The sequence below is a fragment of the Eucalyptus grandis genome, chromosome 11 (genome assembly GCF_016545825.1).
Source record: "Eucalyptus grandis isolate ANBG69807.140 chromosome 11, ASM1654582v1, whole genome shotgun sequence".
Lineage (NCBI taxonomy): Eukaryota > Viridiplantae > Streptophyta > Magnoliopsida > Myrtales > Myrtaceae > Eucalyptus > Eucalyptus grandis.
Window position 1 is genome coordinate 26,517,026 of NC_052622.1, and position 12,173 is coordinate 26,529,198.

The 12,173-nt window shown below is 38.3% G+C and overlaps 1 protein-coding gene across 2 annotated transcripts; it reads right to left on the minus strand.

Moving 5' to 3' along the window:
• Positions 1-4,517: 4,517 nt before the first annotated feature.
• LOC104426065 lies at positions 4,518-9,395 on the minus strand. 2 transcript variants are annotated; one of them, XM_010038998.3, is made up of 3 exons: positions 9,086-9,395; positions 8,317-8,499; positions 4,518-4,891 (listed from the first exon to the last, which is right to left on the minus strand). In XM_010038998.3, the coding sequence occupies exons 2-3, from the start codon at positions 8,473-8,475 to the stop codon at positions 4,736-4,738; spliced, it is 315 nt and encodes a 104-aa protein (XP_010037300.1). In that variant the 5' UTR covers positions 8,476-8,499; positions 9,086-9,395; the 3' UTR covers positions 4,518-4,735. The 2 variants fall into 2 exon arrangements, with proteins under 2 accessions (XP_010037300.1, XP_010037301.1); XM_010038999.3 differs by lacking the exon at positions 9,086-9,395 and adding an exon at positions 8,664-9,061.
• Between the last annotated feature and the right edge of the window lie 2,778 nt (positions 9,396-12,173).

The following is a 12,173-nucleotide window of genomic DNA, read 5'->3' on the forward strand; positions in this document are numbered from 1 at the left end:
ACCCTTGATCAACCTTTGAACAAAGACCCATATTTGCTTACCACGAGTAAGGTGACATTTGACGCCATGCATGACACAACTGTAGTTATATCGGTTCGATTGTGGAAGTGAGTGTTTCAACAAATCGGTTTCGTCTAACCACTTTGAAAGAAAACCCTAACTCCTAACACTTAAATTGATGTATTCTCCGCAGAAATTCAAGAGGACATATCTCGTGGAAATGGCAATGTTTTTCATTGAATTACAACCATGATCAAGCCAGAGTGAGTTTACGGCGTGGGGAAGAATTGCGCTGGAGACTTCAAGGCTAATGATAAAACTGCCCAATTATTAGCATCGGAGCTAAGTAACTCCGAGTTGATGTAATAGTTGACTTTGTTGTCAAGGTATAAATTTTCAACTGCTTTTGGTTTAAGGAAATTAAGTCGATAGATTTGTTCAGCCACCGCAGATCAAAGCCTTCTTAATCGTTATAGTTTCTTCAGCATTATTTTAGTAAGTCTTGGGATAATAAAGATAACACAAAGGATAATGGCATAAATGGTCTATGAACTTTAGCTCAATGTACAATGTTGTCCATGAATTTTTAATTTATTTAATGTGGTCCATAAACTTGCCTAATGTACAATATAATCTTTGAATTTTTAATTTGTTCAATGTAATTCTTAAATTTTTTGGTAAACGATTAAACTGATCCTAAGACTGTATGAAAATATCCAATACCATCTCTTAAATTTGGGACAATATAGGATATTTTCAAAGTCCAAGAACTAAAGTGAACATATAGCAAAAGTTCAAGAACCACATTGAATAAATTAAAAGTTTATGAACCACATTAAACAAATTAAAAGTTTAGGTACAGTTTTATAGATTATTTGTGTCATTTTCCTAAATCTCATCGACAGAACAAATTACAATTCTTTATCACTTTTCCATATTTTATGACATGTACGATCCCTTTAAAACCCTAGCATTAACACAAAAGTAATGATGCAAGCAGTTTTGGCTGTCACGAAATATTTATCAAGTTATGAATTCTCCTTAGATATGATCGACTTTATTTACCATGTCACACATCAAATAAGATCACCTAACTATTTTTTCTTACGTTGAAAACAACCCGAGCGCATTCAACGTCCTTAGAGTTTATCAAAGTACAAAAGAAAAGCAGAAGAAAAAATACATAGAATATTCCACATTCACGTCCGAGCCCTATAAAGTCAGGAGCCCGATTCCAGATCTGAAGCGGCAGCAGACACCTCTCCATCTCACTAAAAGCTTCCCATATATTAGACGAAAGAGTTAGCTGTATCGTGTCCCTCCTATAGCTCAACTCCGTGTGGCTATTCATATCAAATCATTCACGTCAAATCCTTGACTTTTGGCATTTCATAGCTGTATCGTGTCCTATGACCCCTAGCCTATGTATTGTGTAGCCTATGTATTGTGTAGGTTAATCCTTGATCTTGAAACTTTAGAGTTAGTCTAACCTTGCATATAATATATATGTTATTATGTGTATGCATATGTTATTATGTATATGTATATATCATATATATTATATATTTTTGTCTATTGACCCCTAGTGCCTTCACATTTGTGCTTTGTTACATAGTTTTACGTAGTTTTACTGTGTAAATTAAAAAGTAAAAACCTAACTTTGATTAGACCAAAAAAAATAAAAATAGAAACCCTCTTTGCTTGCCTCGTTTTATTCACTTGCCTTGGCCTCGCTTGCCTTGCTCGCTACTCGCTTATGGCCTTTACTTACTCGCCTCACGAGCACCGCTCAGCCGGTGAAATTGTTTGCCTCTCTTGGCCTGCCTCATGAACATAGCTCCATAATTGTAAATTGAGATTTCAATTCTTACCTTATCTTAGATTTATGTTTGATATGCATTGGTATACATAGTTTGGTTGCTTAATGTCGCATTGTTGATGGATACGTAATTTGAAAGAGTATGTTTGTCTTTTCAAGGAATATAAAAAATTGAAACAAAAATATAATCGATTGGTCTCAAGATAAGGCTGCTTCGGTCCTCGGTCTCAGGTACAATCAAGTTGGATTGCGATCCCAAAAATTGAGGAACAATATTTGTGATGTTTTGAAGTTGAAGTACATAATGCTTGCAATAAGAATATTTTTTTGACTCACTACAAAATTTTTGTACCTATAGGAATTAATGTTTCACGTGGGCTCTTGGGGTCGAGAGGACATCATGCCGAAAAACGAGGGATCCGGTGCCACTTGTCTTCCTCAATTAGATATGTTTTCAAAAGAGGTAATAAATGAGGGAGACAAATCGATGAACAGCGGAAGGCATACGAATAAGTTTGTTTCAATCACACGCATCACTATTCCAAACTACTGCAGCCGGTCCTGTTTGACTCTACTTCATTTAAGACACTAGTTGACGAGGAAGATGACCCAACCCTCGGTGCATCGATGTTTTTTTGGTTGTTTTTGCTGGTAAGGCCAGGAGATCCGCACATTGTTCTTTAGATGAGGAGGAGCTGCGTGGTGAAATTTGCGATTTGGCAAAATTTCGCGAAAGCGGTCGCTGACTCGAGAGAGAAACGATTGGGTGCCGGAGGCATCGCTGTGTCATCCACCATCAGCGACAGTTGTTAGGAGTGAAAATCTTGATGAGCGTTGGGTTATAGGGAATGAATCCAGTGGAATGGGAAAGGCTTAGTTCCTTTTTGTGAAATTGTTTGGTTAATTAGAATCAAACTGAATGAAAATGGAAATTAAGAAATAAAATGTTCATGTTAGTTTTTTCGTTATTATGGGGGAGATGGGAATCAAAAATGAGTTATAAGCTCCTTTCTTAACCCATATTTAATGGGGGTAGATAATTATATAAATTAATTATATTCAGTAAATGGCTCATAAATGGTAAAACTGAAATTAATATGGGTTCACAACTTTTTTTTTTTTTAATTAATGGATGTCTCCGAAGAGACTCACAACTTACTTAAAAATACCATAAAATTGGCCTATGATATGAACTAGGGAAAAGAAAACAAAATTTATGGCAAGTATGAGCACGTTTAGTAACGTTTCTGTTCAAAACTGCCTAGGAAACATAAATAGAAAAAAAGTGTTTCGATCCTAACAATTTTTGATCAAAAGATGTGTTCGGTAAACTTGTTCCCGGGACTAAAAATGAATAGAAACACATTTGGTAAATTTATGTTATTTTTTTGTTTCTTTTAATTTTTCATATTTTTATTTTATTTTCATATTTTTCCTTTCTTTTTATTTTTTCTTCTTTCGATCGGGCACCTCGCCGTATCTCGGGCAAGCTCGAGCTCGCCCGGCCAAGGCGAGGCTCGGCGTCGCCGGCGCAAGCGAGGCCGAGCCTCGGCGGGGGTCGGCGACGCTCGGCCTCGCCGAATTTGGGCGAGCCCGAGCTCGCCCAGCCAAGGCGAGGCTCGGCGTTGCCGGCGCGGGCAAGGTCGAGCCTCGCCGGGGGCCGGCGACGCTCGGCCTCGCCGAATCTAGGCGAGCCCAAGCTCGCCGAGGGCTGGCGACGCTCCGGCGAGGTCCCCGACCATCAACGGTGTCGCCAGCCCTCGACGGCCGGTCGTTGACCATGGCCGAGGCCGACGACTAGCCAAAGAAGAAAAGAAGAAGAGAAGTGTTTCTTCAAAATCGTTTTAAACAAAAAATAATTTTTTTTTTTTTTTTGTTTTCGTTTACTTTTTTTGTGTTCTAAACAAAAAAAGAACAGAAAACACAACCAAACGCATTTATTCTTTTTTTGTTCCTTAACAAAAAAAAAAATTGTTCATAAACACTTTTGAGAAATGAAAACATGCAAGGCCTATGCTATCCCACATGCACAATCCTTCCAGCCTCAGAATAGAAACTGCTTGTTAGTCACCAAACTCCTTTTCACTTTTTGATTCATATTATAGAAAATTTTATAATAACCAAATTTTGATGCACAATTTCCACATTGTGGCAAGTGCAGAGCATACTACCATGATTAATTAGAACATTTATAGCTTTATATAATCATACTAGGTAGAAAGAAATATAGAAAAAAGCTTTACCCCTTAAGATAAACACTTAACATCTAATCATTGGTGATAGTTTTGGATATCACCAATAATTTATGATGACCCTTATGGCCGACAATGGCCAATAATTTGTACTGACTTTTACACTAACAGTCATATCATACGACTTTTACACACGACTTTTACGGCTGATAGACTCATATCACACAATTTTCGCTCTGCTACAGTACTGCTACAACATGAACAGTACTTCGACAGTCATGAACAGCGTTTAACCTTTTTTCATCTAAATGAGGGGGACTTTAATACTCAACTGCTCCCACTCAACAAAGTAGTAGTCAAACGATAAACTGAATAGCATAAGAAGAGCTTGACATTTTTCATCTAAACGAAACAATGGAGCAGCTCTACTATCTTGCATCATTTATAAACTAGCTATATTCAAACCTGTTCACTAAAAACAGAAAAATAGATCTCTTGAATCAAAATAACCGGAGTCAAACCACAGATCACCCTCAAGATTGCTTAGCAAGATGAGGACCCAAAAATTAATGAATGTGATTAACATAAAGATTTTGTGGAAGCAAAGAAGGCATGCATCAGTCAACTCCAATGATGGCATGGTATATCAAGCTCATACAAAATGCTTCTATAGAAATACATAAATTAGTTACTTACAACCTTAAAGCTCAGTAATGTTACATGACTAGTCCTCCAAGATTGGATGCCGATCAAGCTCTGTCAGTATTTCTGTTAAAGGACCACTGCTATCATTTTCGCCCCTACACTGATGCAGCTGTTGGCGGAGATTTTGAACAAGCTCATTGAGTTTGTGAATATTTTTCTCTTGAGAGAGGATAATCTGTCACAAAGTTCAAGCAAAGGTCAAGTCAACTAACATTAGATTTTAATGTCCCATTTCCACAGCTAAGCGTACACCGTTTCAAGAGGAGATCGACTGTATACTTCAATCACACTACAAGTCAACCAAGACAAAAGCGATTGCCAAATGGAATAATTGATTGATACAGTACAACATAAGAACAAATCAACATGAAATTATAAAGTAAAGAGTTTCATGGGGTCAGTATTTCCTCTAATAAATCACACAATCTATAGCACCAAGGCTATATTGGATGAAAAGACCAGAGAGCAAATAATGTCGTCCATTAAATCATATACAATGCCATCCCAGTACCAAGTGTAGTGGTTCTAAATTTAGTAATTCAGGTGAAGCTACAAGGTCAGGTACACATCATCATTTCTTCATATAAAGCAGCAACAGCACTATTTAACGTAGGCTATGGTTCTCAAAATAAACTCTGTTACTATGGACCAAAGGTTCATAAGAAATTTGTACTCTCTCTATAACATTAACCATTCCATGACGGTTCAACTAATCAAACCTTGCTTTTGCTGAAAAGAGAAAGCTAATGACGCCCAGCTCTTGCTATTTAAAAGCATGAAAGGAAGAGAACAGAATGGATAGCAAGCACACTCCCAAGTTTTCTAAAGAGAATATCAAAAGATGATACCTGGAGTCACAATCATAGGGGATTCAAAATGCCCGAAAAACACAAAAGCCCAAACTGAACAGTCTGCACTGACCCCAAAAAGTCGGTTTCCCCCCAGCCTGATTAGTTTCTGGGCCTATTTAAATTGTAGAATATCAGTTTGATAAACCCTTTTGCCAGAGCTGCACAGATTAACCTATTAAGAAAAAGGTCCCATGTCCTTAGCTTCACAGTTCTACGATACGTAAACCATAACCAGTGAAGCTGAAAACACCCAAAACTCACAACCGCACATCACACCTCGTCTGTCATGGCCATCATCTTCTACACCCTGTCATTCTTCTTCTCTTTTCTACCTTAGCTCAGTTCTCTTAATTCATCGTCATAGTAGGGTCTTGTAGCACTTGCCTTTGTAGAGTCCTTCCTTTGCTTAGCCAATTCAGGCTTTGCCTTCTTTTTCATCCTCTTCACATGGCTGCTAGTCATCCTTAATCTCCACTCTATGACATTATGTTGATTGGCTAACTACAAAAGACAGCTTCCAGAAACAAACAGTCCCCAAAACTAGTTGAAAGGCATTATTTAAGTTGGAAAGATATGAGTCTATCTCCTACTAGTAGACAGCAATGAAGGGTTTGTTTGTCATAGAACAAAGTAGCTGAAAGGAAAATGTGAAGGGAAAGGCCAGGGGAGGGGAGAAACTGATCAAAACTCACAAACCAAAGGACTAAACTGGTTTGATCAATTCTTGTATTTAAAGCATTATCTCAAAACACTTGAAAACAGAGTTTCACTGGGTAGTCTTCCTGCACCTAAGCTTTTGGTGGAGCTTTCTAACACGACATTCATTGTCCTTCATGTCCCATGTCTATTTCGCATCTGTGATTCCCATCCATCGGTTCCACATGATTCTTCCAAACTGTATATTCCACTTTGCATGCGCTAAAGTGTTACCGCACTTTTGTTGAATACAGAGTTTCAATGGGCCTTGTTTTCATGTAATCTCTCTCCACCTAACAAGTTAAACTCTCGAATAGGACTTTCTAACACTATCTATGTCCTTGACATTCAGTTTAGTTCTGGGTTTCAAGTGCTGAATCCCTGCTTGAAAACTTCAGCTCAATTCAATACAAAGTTCAGAAAAAAATTGAACAGCCCATTTACACCCCACACATTAAGGCAATGAATTATGAATAACCAACCCCTCATGTGCACTCAGCTTTGATATGTTTGGAATACCAAGCTTGCGCACAACCTGAGCTGACATTCTCATTTGTCTTGGACACAATCTATACAGACTGGCAAGTGACAAACATGGTTGTGTCAAGACATGCAATTACAGACACAATACTTCACTACACAGAGAATTGGAAGGAAGTTAGCACAATACACCACGAACTCACAGGAAGCTACTTGTGGATCAACCAAAAAAAAACAGAGGATCATACATTCATCTACCCCAATCCAAGAGTTTCATCAAGTGCGCACATGCATGTGCCCAAGTTGGGAGTGGGAACAGAAAAAAAAAAAAACTTATAACACTCCTCATCAAAGTCATTGCCCTAAAAATAAAACAAGAAAAAGGAAGCAAAAGCCAAGCAAACACAAATCCATTCCTAACAAAAAAGGGAAAAGACTAATGACCGTTAGTATTCAATTTTGGGCCAAGAAAATGGAGCAACTATGTTATGTCCAGATCACCCTGCTAGGTGCCAGAGCTATCAATGAGAGATCCACCACAAAATCCAGTGGATGCATGGATATACGCCAATAAAGAAATGACCATCGAGAGACAATGCATCAACCACTGACTTATGTTAGGGAAGGAAATTTACAGGTTGAGTTATGCCAGAGCTTCTAACACTTTGAGAATGCTGTTTCATTACTGGTGGCAACGAGCAGCTTCTGAGATCGTTATTTCTTAGCACAAAAAAATGCAATAATTGCGACAAAATAGTGTTGAGTGGTTCCATTATGCTTTGATAGGAATGAGACAGATGAATCCTTAATATGAAAGTCACTAACAGAACCCAAATTGAGGTGTTCAAGGCTTATAAATTCTTGCAAACGCAGCGTCAGTCTTCTTCTCACTTGATGGCATCAAAAGAAAACACAGTGCATTTGGTGGTTCGCTGGAAAACAAAATGGGCTTCCTGAGACATGAATATTACTAATGGGGAATGATTGTCCCTGGTTTGCTTTAGTTTATACCTTACCAAACCATTACTATGTGGGAACGAAGGTTATTTCAACAGCCAAAAGACAGAATTTTGCTTAATAGGTTTTCTATGTTTGCTTTACCCTCTTCCTGAGAAAAAGAATTGTGCTATTTTTCACTCCTTGAAGGTACGTCAAACTGATCATCCAGAATCTACCTTGTACTCATCATCAGGATTATTCCAGTGTAGGTCTTAGAGGATTTCTAAACATTCCGTAAACCTATATTCAACTGAAGTTCCCATAACCAAGACTTTATCACATATGCAATCCTTCTTTTTTCATAGTTAAAGTGGTGGCATATAGGGAACTACCCAGGCTAGGAGGTCTCGTGGGTTGGAGGTCAAGCAGGTGGTGGCATCGAGCGAAGCTTGCCACTTAAATAGCACAAGTAATTGTATGAAAAGAAAGCACTTTAGCACATTTCTACCTGAAATTGAGACAAAGAAGATTCTTACGATATATAATTGCAAAACAAGCGGAGAAAATCGTCCTCTGTAAAGATAGGAGAATGTCAAACACACAAGTGCAAGAGAGGCATTAATAGAGTCCTAACCTTTTCTTTCACGGTTTCTTCCCTTTCAGAAACATATTGCTCCTTCTGCGACTTGTCTGGAGTCAGGTCATTCTCATTACCGAATTGCTGCTTCCACTCAAACTGAGATGTAAACACAATGAGCAAAAGCAGGAAAACAAGGAGCCACGGCCTTGACATCCTTATAGCAACCTCTCATACGACCTGCGCATGAAATTGAACACATCATTTCCTAGTCTCCGGACTCTCTTGTTAAATAGTTCACTACAATCAGCAACAACAAAATAACAGGGGAAAAGATGCATTCCAATTCCATAAGGCACAGCTAAATACTAAATATCCAAATCCCATGCATTTTTTCAATTTACCATAGGTATTGTGCATCCCCCTCGTCCTCATGACTGGAGAACCATTCAAGTGCAAAGTTAATCAAATCTAGAATTGACTCTGATGTCTCGATCCTCCTTCCAATATCGTAGAAAAATAAGATCATCCCAGAAATTCCCCGGTTCGGACTCGACCATCAATGATCAATCCAAGCAGTCTTAAGCATGAATTTCAAAACTTGGAGGGTGAATTGAATCCTATCCCCCAACTAGCCCAAAATGCAGCGGAACCCAACTCTTCTCAACGCAAACCCAGATCGAGAACCGCACTAAAAAGGTAAAAGGAGCATCCGCGGAGCAGCACCGACAACCATAACTTCGCAAAACCCTAATCAAAAGCGTAGCTACAAGACAGAGAAGCAGAAACAACCGGAGGAAGGAAGGAAGGAACGAAAGGGAGAGACTTTTTACGCTTCCGAACGGGCCGCCGATCGCCCCTCCTGCATCCCTCGATCGGCGACCTCGGCCCTTCGGTGTCGGAGGGAAATGGCGGAGCGCGGAGGAAGGAGAGAGAGAGAGAGAGAGAGAGAGATGCCCTGCTCAGTAGAGTCAATGTTACGCCGTCCCGCGTCGTTTCGGGACCTTCTTCTTTAGCGCTTTCCCTTTCGCAGGTAAAGCTGGGGATTTTTACAGGTGGGGGTGCTATCCTTAACCACGGTCGGCTTACCAATTTGAGCTTCTGAAAGCCAGGCAACCCAAGCAGGTCGCGGTCGGAACTAACAGACATGAGAAGTTGGTACTTTGTAAATTGCCAAAAAACTTAAGTAGCTTCATGGAAATATCGGGGTAACCAAGTTAGCAAGAATTCAGGTTCTTGTTGTTACATGTGTAAATAGCCAAAAAAAACCTCTGTTTCATGAAAGTATCGGTAACCAATTTAGCAAGAATTCAAGTTCTTGTTGTTATACATGTTTTTCCAACACTACTAGTTTTCTCGGAAATTTATCAGTATGGAAAAAGAGGTCTGTGTTTTTTAGAATAATACAATAGATTTATTTTGTCAACTGTGTTATCATATGCTGTTAAGTTCATATCTAGAATAAGTATGAAATCGCAATGTGAATAGAACTTAAAATATATATATATATATATATATATATATATCATTTTTTTATATGTTATTTTTTAACGAACGAGTCAAGAAATTCACGATTGAACTTATTTTAGATTAAACGCCAACATGATCAGACTTATTTTAAATTAATAAACGGATTCTTCAACGTGATAACAGAAATCAAATTCTTAAAACAAATTTGCTGTACAGCTATCATAAGCAAACACAAACCGCCAGCTCTTTAGATTGACCAAGAAAATGTTTTTTCTTTCATATTTTTAAAATGAAAAATAATTCATTTGCACTTGCCATGGGTAAACGATACTTATACGTACACGTGTTCATCTCTCGCCTCTATATCATGTGTCGCAACCCATGGAAACAATACGATCGAGAGGTTTTTTTAACGAAGGACCATAACCAACCTACGAAAAACAAACAAATCTTAAAAATCCAAAGTCCTAGGTCTTTTTTGTGTGTTCTAGAATATTCCGAGAAGCACGGAATATTGTAAATGTACACCTTTATAATAAATGCAGATAATTGGATTTACTTTCCCTTTTGTGTATTCATCTTACAAGTTAATACAATCTTCAGAGATTCTCTTTCTAGAGCTTCTCTTTTTTATTGACACCAAATTTTTTAATGCTTATTTAGGATTTAACAGTATAAAAAATTAGGGGTTATTAAAACCTAAAAATATAATTTTTATTAAATTACACAGCCATTAAGAGTATTTGCATTAATAGTAGTAGATTAAAAAGAGAATAAAATAATGTATTTATTTATTTTAACAAAAGAGAGAGCGAAACCGGGCCAGAGATGGGCCAGCCCAGCATCTTTCATTCTTTTTCCTTCTCTTCCCGCAGGGCTTGGCCCAACTCATTTCTTCTTCTTTTTTTCCATCTAGCCCAGCCCTTTCCTCCTCCTTCATCTTCACTTTCTCTTATGCTCTCTGTAGAGAGTGAAGCACGCTCATACGGAAAAGAGTGCATGACACAGGGCAAAGGACAGGGCAACGTTGAGAGGAGTTTCTTGGTCGAGATCAGGCCAATAGCGATAGAGGAGGAGGGAGAAAGAGAGGCATGGTTGCTATGAGGTTAAAGGGAATTTTATGGGTGGTTCAGAGTGGTTCGAAGAGGGCACATCTGAGAGAGACGGATGTAAGACAAAATCATTCATATGTGGAAGTCAGGATCAATCGAAGACAAACCTCCAGCCATTGTTCTTGTTTGCGTTCGTCAGAAAACTTGAAATCAAACAAAATTGGTGACACTCTACTACCCAATTCACTAACGTACTGATGGTGTATTTTGAATGAGAGAGTTTGAGTTAGACCTTGTCATCACCCTTTAGAAATGAACGTACGTTCCTATTTATACATCGTCTCCCATCAAGACGGGCGGTTGTCACGAAATGGTACGAAGCGTGGATCGAACAGTCACAACTTTAAGAGAAAATTTGGGTAAAAAATGTGGGATCACAAAAATAAATAACATTCTCCCACTTGATCCCATCATTTTCATCATACGAATTATTCAACTAATTCTACGAAAACTTTATGCTTAAAGAAAAGAAACAAAACACATGAATCATGGCGACATGTCCTCTAAGAGTGAGTAATATCTTCCGTATATCACAATGCATCTTATTTCTTTAATGTCAGCCTATATGTGACAACATATCTTAATGAATAAACTCCATGTTTATTCCAAAACCAAGGATAAATGTTATTCTCATAAACAACAAAATGTGTACACAAAAATTGAGAATCAACATTACAACTGAATAAGAGTTTCATACAACAAAAATCGTTCATATGACGACAAATTACATGATGGGACCTATTCCCATACTAGTTACATGATCCTTATACTTTATTGGTGGCATGCCTTTAGTTAAAGGATCGGCTATCATCAATTCAGTGCTAACGTGTTCAATGACCACTTTATTCTCCTTAACACGAACCCTTATGGCTAAATACTTAATGTCGATATGTTTACTTTGACCGCCACTTTTGGCATTTTTAGCCATAAAAACCGCAGCTGAATTGTCACAATATATTCTTAATGGTCTAGAAATTGAATCAATAATTCTAAGCCCAGCAATGAAACTCTTCAACCATACACCATGTGAGGTAGCCTCAAAACAAGAAACGAACTCAGCCTCCATAGTGGAAGTAGCAGTCAAAGTTTGCTTAGCACTTCTCCATGACACGGCTCCACCAGCTAACATGAAAATGTATCCAGATGTTGATTTTCGTGAATCAACGCAACTCGCGAAGTCCGAATCTGAATAACCGACCACTTCCAGGTTATCAGTCCGTCTATACATAAGCATATAGTCTTTGGTACCTTGAAGGTATCTCATCACTTTCTTTGCAGCTCTCCAGTGGTCTAAACCTGGATTACTCTGATATTTTCCCAATATTCCCACAA

Bases quoted from the DNA above. Each gene is read 5' to 3' on its own strand.
- LOC104426065 (XM_010038998.3), bottom strand. From the start codon at position 8,475: ATGTCAAGGCCGTGGCTCCTTGTTTTCCTGCTTTTGCTCATTGTGTTT. The intron at 4,892-8,316 runs GTTAGGACTCTA...ACTTTGTGACAG, and splicing joins AAGAAACCGTGAAAGAAAAG to ATTATCCTCTCTCAAGAGAA.